The following is a 16,835-nucleotide window of genomic DNA, read 5'->3' as shown; positions in this document are numbered from 1 at the left end:
TACAAGGGCTCTAATAGTATTACCTGCATCACCTGGTCTGTTACTACAAGGGCTCTAGTAGTATTACCTGCACCAACTGTTCTATTACTATGTGAGCTCTAGTAGTATCACCAGCACCAGCTGTTTTGTTACTATGTGAGCTCTAGTAGTATTACCTGCACCAGCTGTTCTATTACTATGAGGGCTCTAGTAGTATTACCTGCACCAGCTGTTCTATTACTATGAGGGCTCTAGTAGTATTACCTGCACCAGCTGTTCTATTACTATGAGGGCTCTAGTAGTATTACCTGCACCAGCTGTTCTATTACTATGAGGGCTCTAGTAGTATTACCTGCACCAGCTGTTCTATTACTATGAGGGCTCTAGTAGTATTACCTGCACCAGCTGTTCTATTACTATGAGGGCTCTAGTAGTATCACCTGCACCAGCTGTTCTATTACTATGAGGGCTCTAGTAGTATCACCTGCACCAGCTGTTCTATTACTATGTGAGCTCTAGTAGTATTACCTGCACCAGCTGTTCTATTACTATGTGAGCTCTAGTAGTATCACCTGCACCAGCTGTTCTATTACTATGTGAGCTCTAGTAGTATCACCTGCACCAGCTGTTCTATTACTATGTGAGCTCTAGTAGTATCACCTGCACCAGAGGTTCTATTACTATGTGAGCTCTAGTAGTATCACCTGCACCAGCTGTTCTATTACTATGTGAGCTCTAGTAGTATTACCTGCACCAGCTGTTCTATTACTATGTGAGCTCTAGTGGTATCACCTGCACCAGCTGTTCTATTACTATGAGGGCTCTAGTAGTATCACCTGCACCAGCTGTTCTATTACTATACGAGCTCTAGTAGTATCACCTGCACCAGCTGTTCTATTACTATGAGGGCTCTAGTAGTATTACCTGCACCAGCTGTTCTATTACTATGTGAGCTCTAGTAGTATCACCTGCACCAGCTGTTCTATTACTATGAGGGCTCTAGTAGTATCACCTGCACCAGCTGTTCTATTACTATGAGGGCTCTAGTAGTATCACCTGCACCAGCTGTTCTATTACTATGTGAGCTCTAGTAGTATCACCTGCACCAGCTGTTCTATTACTATACGAGCTCTAGTAGTATTACCTGCACCAGCTGTTCTATTACTATGTGAGCTCTAGTAGTATCACCTGCACCAGATGTTCTATTACTATGTGAGCTCTAGTAGTATCACCTGCACCAGCTGTTCTATTACTATGTGAGCTCTAGTAGTATCACCTGCACCAGCTGTTCTATTACCATGTGAGCTCTAGTAGTATTACCTGCACCAGCTGTTCTATTACTATGTGAGCTCTAGTAGTATCACCTGCACCAGCTGTTCTATTACTATGTGAGCTCTAGTAGTATCACCTGCACCAGCTGTTCTATTACTATGTGAGCTCTAGTAGTATTACCTGCACCAGCTGTTCTATTACTATGTGAGCTCTAGTAGTATTACCTGCATCACCTGGTCTGTTACTACAAGGGCTCTAGTAGTATTACCTGCATCACCTGGTCTGTTACTACAAGGGCTCTAATAGTATTACCTGCATCACCTGGTCTGTTACTACAAGGGCTCTAATAGTATTACCTGCATCACCTGGTCTGTTACTACAAGGGCTCTAATAGTATTACCTGCATCACCTGGTCTGTTACTACAAGGGCTCTAATAGTATTACCTGCATCACCTGGTCTGTTACTACAAGGGCTCTAATAGTATTACCTGCATCACCTGGTCTGTTACTACAAGGGCTCTAATAGTATTACCTGCATCACCTGGTCTGTTACTACAAGGGCTCTAATAGTATTACCTGCATCACCTGGTCTGTTACTACAAGGGCTCTAATAGTATTACCTGCATCACCTGGTCTGTTACTACAAGGGCTCTAGTAGTATTACCTGCACCAACTGTTCTATTACTATGTGAGCTCTAGTAGTATCACCTGCACCAGCTGTTCTATTACTATGTGAGCTCTAGTAGTATCACCTGCACCAGCTGTTCTATTACTATGTGAGCTCTAGTAGTATCACCTGCACCAGCTGTTCTATTACTATGAGGGCTCTAGTAGTATTACCTGCACCAGCTGTTCTATTACTATGTGAGCTCTAGTAGTATTACCTGCACCAGCTGTTCTATTACTATGTGAGCTCTAGTAGTATTACCTGCACCAGCTGTTCTATTACTATGAGGGCTCTAGTAGTATCACCTGCACCAGCTGTTCTATTACTATGTGAGCTCTAGTAGTATTACCTGCACCAGCTGTTCTATTACTATGTGAGCTCTAGTAGTATCACCTGCACCAGCTGTTCTATTACTATGTGAGCTCTAGTAGTATCATCTGCACCAGCTGTTCTATTACTATGTGAGCTCTAGTAGTATCACCTGCACCAGCGGTTCTATTACTATGTGAGCTCTAGTAGTATCACCTGCACCAGCTGTTCTATTAATATGTGAGCTCTAGTAGTATTACCTGCACCAGCTGTTCTATTACTATGTGAGCTCTAGTGGTATCACCTGCACCAGCTGTTCTATTACTATGAGGGCTCTAGTAGTATCACCTGCACCAGCTGTTCTATTACTATACGAGCTCTAGTAGTATCACCTGCACCAGCTGTTCTATTACTATGAGGGCTCTAGTAGTATTACCTGCACCAGCTGTTCTATTACTATGTGAGCTCTAGTAGTATCACCTGCACCAGCTGTTCTATTACTATGAGGGCTCTAGTAGTATCACCTGCACCAGCTGTTCTATTACTATGAGGGCTCTAGTAGTATCACCTGCACCAGCTGTTCTATTACTATGTGAGCTCTAGTAGTATCACCTGCACCAGCTGTTCTATTACTATACGAGCTCTAGTAGTATTACCTGCACCAGCTGTTCTATTACTATGTGAGCTCTAGTAGTATCACCTGCACCAGCTGTTCTATTACTATGTGAGCTCTAGTAGTATCACCTGCACCAGCTGTTCTATTACTATGTGAGCTCTAGTAGTATCACCTGCACCAGCGGTTCTATTACTATGTGAGCTCTAGTAGTATCACCTGCACCAGCTGTTCTATTACTATGTGAGCTCTAGTAGTATCACCTGCACCAGCTGTTCTATTACTATGTGAGCTCTAGTAGTATTACCTGCACCAGCTGTTCTATTACTATGTGAGCTCTAGTAGTATTACCTGCACCAGCTGTTCTATTACTATGTGGGCTCTAGTAGTATTACCTGCACCAGCTGTTCTATTACTATGTGAGCTCTAGTAGTATTACCTGCACCAACTGTTCTATTACTATGTGAGCTCTAGTAGTATTACCTGCACCAGCTGTTCTATTACTATACGAGCTCTAGTAGTATCACCTGCACCAGCTGTTCTATTACTATGTGAGCTCTAGTAGTATCACCTGCACCAGCTGTTCTATTACTATGTGAGCTCTAGTAGTATCACCTGCACCAGCTGTTCTATTACTATGTGAGCTCTAGTGGTATCACCTGCACCAGCTGTTCTATTACTATGTGAGCTCTAGTGGTATCACCTGCACCAGCTGTTCTATTACTATGAGGGCTCTAGTAGTATCACCTGCACCAGCTGTTCTATTACTATACGAGCTCTAGTAGTATCACCTGCACCAGCTGTTCTATTACTATGAGGGCTCTAGTAGTATTACCTGCACCAGCTGTTCTATTACTATGTGAGCTCTAGTAGTATCACCTGCACCAGCTGTTCTATTACTATGAGGGCTCTAGTAGTATCACCTGCACCAGCTGTTCTATTACTATGAGGGCTCTAGTAGTATTACCTGCACCAGCTGTTCTATTACTATGTGAGCTCTAGTAGTATTACCTGCACCAGCTGTTCTATTACTATGTGAGCTCTAGTAGTATTACCTGCACCAGCTGTTCTATTACTATGTGAGCTCTAGTAGTATCACCTGCACCAGCTGTTCTATTACTATGTGAGCTCTAGTAGTATCACCTGCACCAGCTGTTCTATTACTATGTGAGCTCTAGTAGTATTACCTGCACCAGCTGTTCTATTACTATGAGGGCTCTAGTAGTATTACCTGCACCAGCTGTTCTATTACTATGTGAGCTCTAGTAGTATTACCTGCACCAGCTGTTCTATTATTACTATGAGGGCTCTAGTAGTATTACCTGCACCAGCTGTTCTATTACTATGTGAGCTCTAGTAGTATCACCTGCACCAGCTGTTCTATTACTATGAGGGCTCTAGTAGTATTACCTGCACCAGCTGTTCTATTACTATGTGAGCTCTAGTAGTATTACCTGCACCAGCTGTTCTATTACTATACGAGCTCTAGTAGTATTACCTGCACCAGCTGTTCTATTACTATACGAGCTCTAGTAGTATTACCTGCACCAGCTGTTCTATTACTATGTGAGCTCTAGTAGTATTACCTGCACCAGCTGTTCTATTACTATGTGAGCTCTAGTAGTATCACCTGCACCAGCTGTTCTATTACTATGAGGGCTCTAGTAGTATTACCTGCACCAGCTGTTCTATTACTATGTGAGCTCTAGTAGTATCACCTGCACCAGCTGTTCTATTACTATGTGAGCTCTAGTAGTATCACCTGCACCAGCTGTTCTATTACTATGAGGGCTCTAATAGTATCACCTGCACCAGCTGTTCTATTACTATGTGAGCTCTAGTAGTATCACCTGCACCAGCTGTTCTATTACTATGTGAGCTCTAGTAGTATTACCTGCACCAGCTGTTCTATTACTATGAGGGCTCTAGTAGTATTACCTGCACCAGCTGTTCTATTACTATGTGAGCTCTAGTAGTATTACCTGCACCAGCTGTTCTATTACTATGAGGGCTCTAGTAGTATTACCTGCACCAGCTGTTCTATTACTATGTGAGCTCTAGTAGTATTACCTGCACCAGCTGTTCTATTACTATGTGAGCTCTAGTAGTATCACCTGCACCAGCTGTTCTATTACTATGAGGGCTCTAGTAGTATTACCTGCACCAGCTGTTCTATTACTATGTGAGCTCTAGTAGTATCACCTTCACCAGCTGTTCTATTACTATGTGAGCTCTAGTAGTATTACCTGCACCAGCTGTTCTATTACTATGTGAGCTCTAGTAGTATTACCTGCACCAGCTGTTCTATTACTATGAGGGCTCTAGTAGTATCACCTTCACCAGCTGTTCTATTACTATGTGAGCTCTAGTAGTATCACCTGCACCAGCTGTTCTATTACTATGTGAGCTCTAGTAGTATCACCTGCACCAGCTGTTCTATTACTATGTGAGCTCTAGTAGTATTACCTGCACCAGCTGTTCTATTACTATGAGGGCTCTAGTAGTATTACCTGCACCAGCTGTTCTATTACTATGTGAGCTCTAGTAGTATTACCTGCACCAGCTGTTCTATTACTATGAGGGCTCTAGTAGTATTACCTGCACCAGCTGTTCTATTACTATGTGAGCTCTAGTAGTATTACCTGCACCAGCTGTTCTATTACTATGTGAGCTCTAGTAGTATTACCTGCACCAGCTGTTCTATTACTATACGAGCTCTAGTAGTATTACCTGCACCAGCTGTTCTATTACTATGTGAGCTCTAGTAGTATTACCTGCACCAGCTGTTCTATTACTATGTGAGCTCTAGTAGTATTACCTGCACCAGCTGTTCTATTACTATGTGAGCTCTAGTAGTATCACCTGCACCAGCTGTTCTATTACTATGAGGGCTCTAGTAGTATCACCTGCACCAGCTGTTCTATTACTATGTGAGCTCTAGTAGTATTACCTGCACCAGCTGTTCTATTACTATGAGGGCTCTAGTAGTATCACCTGCACCAGCTGTTCTATTACTATGTGAGCTCTAGTAGTATCACCTGCACCAGCTGTTCTATTACTATGTGAGCTCTAGTAGTATTACCTGCACCAGCTGTTCTATTACTATGTGAGCTCTAGTAGTATCACCTGCACCAGCTGTTCTATTACTATGTGAGCTCTAGTAGTATCACCTGCACCAGCTGTTCTATTACTATGTGAGCTCTAGTAGTATTACCTGCACCAGCTGTTCTATTACTATGAGGGCTCTAGTAGTATTACCTGCACCAGCTGTTCTATTACTATGTGAGCTCTAGTAGTATTACCTGCACCAGCTGTTCTATTACTATGAGGGCTCTAGTAGTATTACCTGCACCAGCTGTTCTATTACTATGTGAGCTCTAGTAGTATCACCTGCACCAGCTGTTCTATTACTATGAGGGCTCTAGTAGTATTACCTGCACCAGCTGTTCTATTACTATGTGAGCTCTAGTAGTATTACCTGCACCAGCTGTTCTATTACTATACGAGCTCTAGTAGTATTACCTGCACCAGCTGTTCTATTACTATACGAGCTCTAGTAGTATTACCTGCACCAGCTGTTCTATTACTATGTGAGCTCTAGTAGTATTACCTGCACCAGCTGTTCTATTACTATGTGAGCTCTAGTAGTATCACCTGCACCAGCTGTTCTATTACTATGAGGGCTCTAGTAGTATTACCTGCACCAGCTGTTCTATTACTATGTGAGCTCTAATAGTATCACCTGCACCAGCTGTTCTATTACTATGTGAGCTCTAGTAGTATCACCTGCACCAGCTGTTCTATTACTATGAGGGCTCTAGTAGTATCACCTGCACCAGCTGTTCTATTACTATGTGAGCTCTAGTAGTATCACCTGCACCAGCTGTTCTATTACTATGTGAGCTCTAGTAGTATTACCTGCACCAGCTGTTCTATTACTATGAGGGCTCTAGTAGTATTACCTGCACCAGCTGTTCTATTACTATGTGAGCTCTAGTAGTATTACCTGCACCAGCTGTTCTATTACTATGAGGGCTCTAGTAGTATTACCTGCACCAGCTGTTCTATTACTATGTGAGCTCTAGTAGTATTACCTGCACCAGCTGTTCTATTACTATGTGAGCTCTAGTAGTATTACCTGCACCAGCTGTTCTATTACTATGTGAGCTCTAGTAGTATTACCTGCACCAGCTGTTCTATTACTATGAGGGCTCTAGTAGTATTACCTGCACCAGCTGTTCTATTACTATGTGAGCTCTAGTAGTATTACCTGCACCAGCTGTTCTATTACTATGTGAGCTCTAGTAGTATCACCTTCACCAGCTGTTCTATTACTATGTGAGCTCTAGTAGTATTACCTGCACCAGCTGTTCTATTACTATGTGAGCTCTAGTAGTATTACCTGCACCAGCTGTTCTATTACTATGAGGGCTCTAGTAGTATCACCTTCACCAGCTGTTCTATTACTATGTGAGCTCTAGTAGTATCACCTGCACCAGCTGTTCTATTACTATGTGAGCTCTAGTAGTATCACCTGCACCAGCTGTTCTATTACTATGTGAGCTCTAGTAGTATTACCTGCACCAGCTGTTCTATTACTATGAGGGCTCTAGTAGTATTACCTGCACCAGCTGTTCTATTACTATGTGAGCTCTAGTAGTATTACCTGCACCAGCTGTTCTATTACTATGAGGGCTCTAGTAGTATTACCTGCACCAGCTGTTCTATTACTATGTGAGCTCTAGTAGTATTACCTGCACCAGCTGTTCTATTACTATGAGGGCTCTAGTAGTATTACCTGCACCAGCTGTTCTATTACTATACGAGCTCTAGTAGTATTACCTGCACCAGCTGTTCTATTACTATACGAGCTCTAGTAGTATCACCTGCACCAGCTGTTCTGTGCTCTGATGTAATTCGTCCAGGATAGGCAAGGTCTGCTCAGTTGTACAGTGCTCCAGAATACGCTGTATGACTCTGCAGCCGTAAGGATGAGTTGAAAGCACATACACCTGAGGGGAACAATACACAACACAGTAAGACTACACATCTACAGGTAATCTACATCAGTGGTTATCAATCACTTTCTCACCTGGGTGCCGCCTGGCTGCCCATGTGCCTTACCTGTACCACCAACATTTGCAAAGCAATAGATGTAATAGTAATGAATACAATGATAACTGTGTAGACGCTGCTATCTATAAAAGCAGTATATGTACAGTACTATAAACAAGGAAAGGATGAAATGTACATACAATAACACTACAGACCACATACGCTGTCTTTTACATGGAGAGACTTTCCTTTTTATTATCTAGTGTGACGCATGGGGTTAGAGACCCCCTAGGACACTGCTTTCCCTGTTTGTCCTAATTATCACCTTGACGTCTCTCCCCACCATTGCAGGAAAGTACCCCTCAACGTCACTGGCGGTGCCAGCAGCCCAGGATGAGAACCGCTGATCTACACCGGCACAAAGTGGCACAGTGATGTCACTGAGAACCGAAAGGCTGCAGTGTGATATATAGATTCAGCCTACAACATGGGCACTCCCACCGTCTGAGGGCGACGTGGACACTATATGGGTAGAGACGGTACCCACCTGTCCTTTGAAGGCATCGATGATGAACTGCAGGGCCTGCGGCTGGACACACTCAATACATTTCTGCACCACGTGGTTCCCGTTCTGATCCTTCACACACTTCAGCACATGTCCGTCCAGCTCCTTCACCATCTCACTCTGGGGGGAGAGATTACACCACACTGGTTACAGACTCCATATGCTCAGAACGAACATGTGGACCCGCCCTTATTCTACAAACGATACTGCCAGACATTCTTGGCTCAGAAAGTAATCCTCTTGTTAACTTAGGCTTTCACTCCGTGGGTTTAATAAAGAGTCTACATAAAATAGGCCAGAGGTTCTCAAACTAGGACCTCAGGACCCCACACAGGTCCACGTTTTCCAGGTCACCCAGCAGGTGCTCAAGTGTAGTCATTACTCACTGACACGTTTTAAAAGTTCCACTGGTTCAGCTAACTATTTCAATGAGGAGACCTGGAAAACATGCACTGTTTGGGATCCAGAGGACAGAGTTTGAGAACCTGTGAAATAGGCTAAAGGCTAATTACAGATATGCTGACCGCATTTTCTGCCAGCCCCGATGGCATCTGATACTTCCCAAAGGAATGCCAATCCAGATCAACAACTGTCTTGGGCCCATACGTGCTGCTTTTTGCAATGTGTGTATTTGTACTTTTACCGAACATGCAGAATGATTATGGCATCTCCAGCATTACTTCGATAAAGCTTAAGTTAGCCATCTGGGACACAGATGAAATGATGTGATTAGTTATACTGTAATTAGTTGCAGTGACTGATCATGGATCAGTTGGACAGAAAAAGGGAATTCTATTCCTTGTTCACTGACACACAGTAGTGTGTACGTATCATACAGTGGTGCCACCTTGTGGTCATTTCTAACCATTGCTTTCAAGGCTATAATATTAGCACACATTGAAAGTTAGGATGTTGACAGTTTAACATCTAAATGTGGAATCCAATAAACAAAACCTAAGTTTTACAGTATTAAGCTGCCCATCCACTAGGCGATTAAACCTAGCGATGATGGTCGGTATCGCTCCATCGCTTGGTAATCGGCCGCAAATCGGGCAGCAAAAGGTTAAAAACGACTAGCCATGCGCGCGCGCACTGGTCGTTTTTAACATCAATCATCGCCCGAACATGACGGTCAACCTGATGACCGCCGTCAGGTTGCCATGTTCGGGGATGATAGATCTGCATACACTGAACGTCTGAACGTTCAGTGTATGCAGTTCATCCCGCGGGAGACGACGGCGTCGTAATCGTGCCATCGTCCCCCGCATCGTTAAGTGGATGGGCAGCATTACTCAGTACATGAGTATTAAAGGGTTCTGGCAGATACTTCTATAGTAAGTACTATTATAGGGTTTAATTCCTGCAGGATAAGAGATATAGGACCTTCCCAGATAGCTCCAATATAGCAAGAACCATGTGTTCTATCTCTATCACTGTGACCACAATACAGAGACTACTAAGACTAACCCCACAGTCTGTGACCCTATCACCAGGGATTCCTTTATGAATAAAGTACTAATTTCCATACGATTAAATGATCCTTTTCCATCATTGCTCTCACTGTAGCCAGTAAAGGAATAGCTCCCCATCACCCCCCACACACACACACACACACACCACTCAGAGCCCCTAATATTACCAGGGTTCGAAGAACGATACAGGTGTATTAACGTTAGTTACCTGTTGATCTGGAGATATGGACTCAAGTGCCTTCTGAATGACCCTGCAGCCGTACATCTGTAACGCCAGGGGAAGCACATGTCCCCGTATACGTGTCGCCAATGCCAGCTTCTGATCCATGCTGCCAAACTGCACAATAAATGAACCAACATGGGTCAGGAAACAGTCAAATGTTCTTCATCTGAAAATCTATTAACGATGACGGAACTCCAAGGAATCACGAAGAGACTTCAAACAAACCCATGACTTTAATGACAACTCATCATTAAGGTCTATTTATGGTCCTTATACTCTGACCTCCAATATGTATAAGAGGGAACTATTCAGTTATTAATAAGTTAATATCCTGTTTTCACTGACTGCATCATGAAACATTGGACAAAAGCTGCCCAGAGCGAGTGTGCGCTCACCCATCGCCTAAGCCCAACATACAAGTTGGAGAAACATCATGTAGATGTAGTCACCGCTGTAAAAGTAAGAAAACAACTTTACGCCACCATTTGCCTAGCACAGTGTAATTGTAATGCAGTTACATAGCCGCTCGATAATGAGAATGACAAATAAAATATAAACCACTTACTTCAAAAAACTTTTGAATTACATAATTCCCGAAAACATCGGTCATCAGCTGATAGGCGGCTTGCAGGATCTCGCTGAACACCACCTGGCGCTCTGCCGGAGTGGCCCGTTCTAGCTTCTGCTGGATGAACCTGGAGATCCAGTAAACATGTACGTCACACTGACATAAAATGCGTGGACTTAATCTGTGCCCTGTGGGCGAAATGCGTCTGCGGTTTGTTTCCCACCTACTTGATCAAGCCTTACACTATGTAGGTACCATTCCTAAATTCCCATTTAAAAATGCCAATATGCTGCTATGCAGTAACAGAGGGTGAAAGTTTGTGTCTTTGGAAACCTATTGAGTTTTTTATGCATATGCCCATTAAAGACCATTAAAAAGGATGGAAACTGCAAAATACGGATTTGCTTTATTGGGTCCCGCACAGCAAACCGGGTATACAATTCAAAGTTTATGCTATCCCACTGTGCAGGCTATTGCCAAGCAGAGGGGGTTGTTCTACAACTTTGCTTTCTTTTTTTGGTTTGACCAAGCCCCCAATGACGTCATACACCCATTACAACTAGGACAGTCAGGTGCATAAATATTGGGACATTGACAGAATTTTCATATTTTGGCCTCTATTCACCACCACAATGGCTTTGAAATGAAACAAACAAGATGTGCTTTAACTGCAGACTTTCAGATTTAATTTGAGGGTAATTACATCCAAATAAGGTGAACGGTGTAGGAATTACAACAGTTTCAATATGTGCCTCCCACTTTTTAAGGGGCCAAAAGTAATGGGACTATCAACTCAAAAGCTATTTCATGGACAGGTGTGTGCTATTCCCTCGTTATTTCATTATCAGTTAAGAAGCTAAAAGGTCTGGAGTTGATTCTAGGTGTGACATTTGCATTTGGAATCAGTTGCTGTCAACTCTCAATATGAGATCCAAAGAGCTGTCACTATCAGTGAAGCAAGCCATCATTAGGCTGAAAAATCAAAACAAACCCATCAGAGAGATAGCAAAATCATTAGGTGAGGCCAAATCAACTGTTTGGAACATTCTTAAAAAGAAAGAATGCACCGGAGAGCTCAGCAACACCAAAAGACCCGGAAGACCACGGAAAACAACTGTGGTGGATGACAGAAGAATTATTTCCCTGGTGAAGAAAAACCCCTTCACAACAGTTGGCCAAATCAAGAACACTCTCCAGGAGGTGGGTGTATATGTGTCAAAGTCAACAATCAAGAGAAGACTTCACAAGAGTGAATATAGAGGGTTCACCATAAGATGTAAACCATTGGTGAGCCACAAAAACAGGAAGACCAGATTAGAGTTTGCCAAACAACATCTAAAAAAGCCATTACAGTTCTGGAACAACATCCTATGGACAGATGAGACAAAGATCAACTTGTACCAGAGTGATGAGAAGGAAAGGAACTGCTCATGATCCAAAACATACCACCTCATCAGTGAAATATGGTGGTGGTAGTGTCATGGCGTGGGCATGTATGGCTGCCAATGGAACTGGTTCTCTTGTATTTATTGATGATGTGACTGCTGACAAAAGCAGCAGAATTAATTCTGAAGTGTTTCGGGCAATATTATATGCTCATATTCAGTCAAATGCTTCAGAACTCATTGGACAGCGCTCCACAGTGCAGATGGACAATGACCCAAAGCATACTGCAAAAGCAACCAAAGAGTTTTTTTAAGGCTAAAAAGTGGAATGTTATGCAATTGCCAAGTCAATCCCCTGACCTGAATCCGATTGAGCATGCATTTCACTTGATGAAGACAAAACTGAAGGGAAAATGCCCCAAGAACAAGCAGGAACTAAAGACATTTGCATTAGAGGCCTGGCAGAGCATCACCAGGGATGAAACCCAGCGTCTGGCGATGTCTATGCGTTCCAGACTTCAGGCTGTAATTGCCTGCAAAGGATTTGCAACAAAGTATTAAAAAGTGAAAGTTAGATTTAGGATTGTTTAGTTTGTCCCATTACTTTTGGACCCTGAAATTGTGGGAGGCACATATAGAAACTGTTGTAATTCCTACACCGTTCACCTGATTTGGATGTAATTACCCGCAAATTAAATCTGAAAGTCTGCAGTTAAAGCACATCTTGTTTGTTTCATTACAAAGCCATTGTGGTGGTGAATAGAGGCTAAAATATGAAAATTCTATCAATGTCCCAATGTTTATGCACCTGACTGTAACCCCTAGCAATTGTATTGTAGAAGGATTATTATGCATCCCATCCAACATTTATCCAGGCAAACTCCTTCCCTGCAAACCAGAACCCCCAATCCACGCCCACTTTCTGCTTATGCTCCACCCACTTCCCCCTCACATATAGAGATGAGCAAATTGAGTTTGTCCTGTCATAATCAGGGAGGGTATATTATTACATCTTAATCTCAGAAATTCTGAGACAAGTAAAAGCTCTGTGAGAAACGATAGGTTATGGGGAAAGAGGAGAAAAACAACGGCCACTCTACTGAACCCACCTGGATCCGTGCTGGTCTTGGGAGAACTCAACAATGTGCCCGATGAGATCCCTGAGCTGTAGGCTGGGGAAGCGGTTGTTACGGAAGTCTTCTAGTAATCTGCTGCGTCCGGAGGGCATGATGTCCGACCTGTTGTATCGCAGGCGTGAGGGCGGGAAGAGCTGGCTGCTGGAACTGAAAAAACTGGATCCGCTGCCTGCGCTACGGTACTTGGCCTCTGCTCCAGGGGCTGCAGAAATATAGCGCCCGCTGCCATTTGTCAGACCCCCTATATAACAAAGTACATCCGTCAGTGTGCAACACCCTAAGCTCTGACGCAGATCCATGTTGAGTCAACGGGTAAATTCTGCATCAATAGGTCTAATTTAAAATTATAGAGGGAGGTAATACATGACTATCCAGCTTCTGTGTTACTACAAGTCCAAGCATGCTCTGCCATACACTAAGGACAGCCTGAGGTCTCCTTAATCTGTCACGATAGAACACACAACAGTCAGTGGAGGCAAACGCTTGTATTACATTTACATTATGCTCACAGACATTTTAGACTAGCCACTTTGTCATTAGGTCTAAGCCCCTGATCGGTTCTTCAGCGCCCACTTAGCGAAACTTCTTTGACATGAAGTTGATATACGTGATCCTACTAGCCGACCTGCTCTGTAAAAGCATTTATGGGTGTACGACTCCATAAAACCAATTAACAGCAGATGCTTCTATAATCTGAAGATAATCAGTCAGATATTCTCATTTACATAAGATCTTCGTCAAGCACCTAAGTAAAGTCACATGACACCAGATAATGCTGGTTAAAGTTTCACAAATGGTGAGAGCTGCTTTATATAAAGGAGATCTCCCACTGATATCAGCAGTTCTTTGTAAATGGAACATGATGTAGGCGTCAGGGGCACTTTAAAATCAACTAAGAGCAAGAGAGATTCATTATTGAATGTTCGCTAATTAAATTAAAGTATATGTCCCCCTTTAAGTCTATTCACTACAGATTTCTATCCTGCTTAGATTGGGCCTTTGATGCGTCAATTCTATTTTGAAGGCAGCAAATGAGCGCAGGCTGAGAGATTATTTCTCTTAAACTCCATTGAAAGCAGTGGAAGGCCACGTCCAGCACACTAGCTGTTGTAGAACTACACATCCCAGCATGACCCGACACAGCTTTAACGTGCCTTCACAGCAAAACAGTAGCAGGGTAAGCTGGGATGTGTAGTTCCAGAGCATGTCGCACCTTGCCTGCCCCTGAGCTACAACAGAACAGCAGAGCACCGCTATTGAGTACTAATACATATATTGGAGCCTCTGTCATACCATAGAGACCGTGTTTATTGAACACCAAACAGAACATTATGTCTCATAACGTCGTTTTAATTCTCTTTCCTCATTAAAACAATCTAGATTATATTCCATTTTCATGCTGCCTCAGATCCTCTCTCCTATGCCTCATCACCAAGCCCAGTAGAACACAGGTACCCGACGGGCATTCTAACTTCTGTAAAACTTGTTACATGTGGGCGAGGTAACAAAATACCGTCCTCACTCGTGAACATGGGGTTAGAATTGGTATCCGGAAGGTCTACAATTAAAAGATAGACAGTCAATTGGTGGACACCAGAAAGATGACAGGGTCAAAAGGTTGACAGGGACATTAGGTCGACAGGTAATTGGTCGACATGGTTAAAAGGTCGACATTCAAATGGTTGACACATGGTTTTAAGTTTAGGCTTACAGTTAGACTAAAATAACAAAAAATAATGTATCGAACTTTTGAATGTCTGCCTTTTAACCCTGTCGACCAATTACCTGTTGACCTTCTGATGTCAACCTACTGACTGTCTACCTTTCTATTGTAGACCTATCAATCCACACCTGATAGAATTGTAGGGCAGCAGGTGTAAGGGAGATATGAGGAAGAATTACTATCCGGGGATAGATGTGTCCACATACATCTATCCTCCATGCGCTACAAGTCGCAGAAGCTCTTTGTGGCTCGGTAGCGCAGCGAGTCTTTCATGTGCCTTTTTACCTTCACATGCGTGGTATCACACAGTGCTGTACATCGCTAGTACAAGCAGGTTCTGTTGAGTAAAATGATATGCAGCATGCCTATGTTCTGCTGGTGTATCTGCATGTGATACCCTACGTTACTGTGTCAGCGGCTGTAACACTGTCACGTAGCGTTTCACATGCAGAAGGTAAAAAGTAGGACAAAAAGACGCTCGGCGCTCCCTAGTCACGTCAAGACATGGCGCGATTAGAAGGGCTGTTTAATGCGCGGGGAGGCTATATTATGTGCACTCATCTGTAGGTGGAACAGCCTTCTTAAAAATATAGTGCAAGCTATTATAATAAGGGAAAACTACTTGGCATTGACTTAAGCCTATTATATATCTGGGGAAAAAACACTAAGGCCCATATTCAATTTGAGGCGAAAAGTCCGTTTCCGCGTGTTTTTGGCGGAAACTTTTCGCCGATAACGTAATTTACGCCTGTTTGACTTAAACCCCGGATTCAATTTGAAAGACTTTCTGCCTAGGCGGAACGTCAACGCAATGTAATAGGCGGAAAAGCTTCGCCTATGAATGGGAGGTGGAAAAAAGTGCAGAATTGGGGTTATGGGGTGCAACATTGCGGGAACCCCCCTACAGCCTTCAGACAGTCCGCCAATGGTAATAAGTGTCAATTTTTTTTTAAAAACACTTAACACCCCAAAAAATGACTTTGAAAAAGGGGGCAAACAAAAATGTTGGGGTACAAACTTAAAAACTAACAAACTTGACTGTGTGGGGGTCCCCAAGTATGCCCCAGGTGGTTTTTTGATTGCAGGCGTTTGCGACAGGTGGATTTTTCACGATTTTTTCAACTTCACTTTAGCAACTTTTAAATATGCTGACCCTCATTTTCAAGTACTCCAAATTTGCTGGGATAAGTTATTTTCTGGAAAAAATACTCCTGAATACTATTCTGCACCACGTATACAAAAACGCTATTTAGCAGCTATTGAGCCCATAAACATTAGTGGCAATACCTACTGTTATAAAGAACATTTTCTAAAACAAAACGTGTCACATGGTAATTTAACTTAACATAAAACAAAACACACACACACACACACACACACGATCACAAATACACACAAAACATACAAATAAAAGTTTGCTTTACCTAAATGCAAACTGGATGAAGATCCATGTGATGAAAGTGATGGCGGAGGCGTTAGTGAATGTCCGGGCGTTTGGCTTGGAAGAGGCATGCCTATTGGACTTGGAGAGGAGGAGAATCCCAGGCTATTGTAAAACGGCTGCACTATGGCCGCTAGGCTGCTGCTAGACCTTTTGTACAAGTCAGAGCTAGCCGTCAGGGAATCTCTCCTTGTGCCACTACTACCTGCGGAATTGCCAACTGAATAAAAAAACAAACAAAAAAAAACAAACAAAAAAAAAAAAAAAAACTAATTAAAACACAGCGTGTTAAATGACGGAACATTCCAGACTTGTGTCTGGAAGACAATTGACAGAAATAAAAATAAATAAATAAAAAAAGTTATGAGACCGACGACTAAGGAAAATGATTCGGCAACAAATTCTTTTTATCATAGTACAAGAGGCG

The 16,835-nt window shown here is 42.8% G+C and overlaps 1 protein-coding gene across 5 annotated transcripts in view; it reads right to left on the bottom strand.

The window, feature by feature from the left end:
* PUM2 (pumilio RNA binding family member 2) overlaps positions 1-16,835 on the bottom strand; it is a 79,670-nt gene that overhangs the window by 14,266 nt on the left and 48,569 nt on the right. For 3 of the 5 annotated variants that reach the window (XM_088480281.1, XM_088480282.1, XM_088480280.1), the window contains exons 14-19: positions 16,392-16,628; positions 13,218-13,485; positions 10,721-10,850; positions 10,141-10,269; positions 8,443-8,580; positions 7,727-7,852 (exon numbers count right to left, since the gene is read on the bottom strand). In XM_088480281.1, coding sequence (XP_088336407.1) covers positions 7,727-7,852; positions 8,443-8,580; positions 10,141-10,269; positions 10,721-10,850; positions 13,218-13,485; positions 16,392-16,628 — 1,028 coding nt within the window. The remainder of the gene's footprint in view (positions 1-7,726; positions 7,853-8,442; positions 8,581-10,140; positions 10,270-10,720; positions 10,851-13,217; positions 13,486-16,391; positions 16,629-16,835) is intronic. The other 2 variants (XM_088480283.1, XM_088480284.1) reach the window with 1 other exon arrangement.

The sequence above is a fragment of the Taudactylus pleione genome, unplaced genomic scaffold (assembly GCF_031769625.1).
Source record: "Taudactylus pleione unplaced genomic scaffold, aTauple2 ptg000252l, whole genome shotgun sequence".
NCBI lineage: Eukaryota > Metazoa > Chordata > Amphibia > Anura > Myobatrachidae > Taudactylus > Taudactylus pleione.
This window is presented reverse-complemented; position numbering and strand designations above follow the sequence as displayed.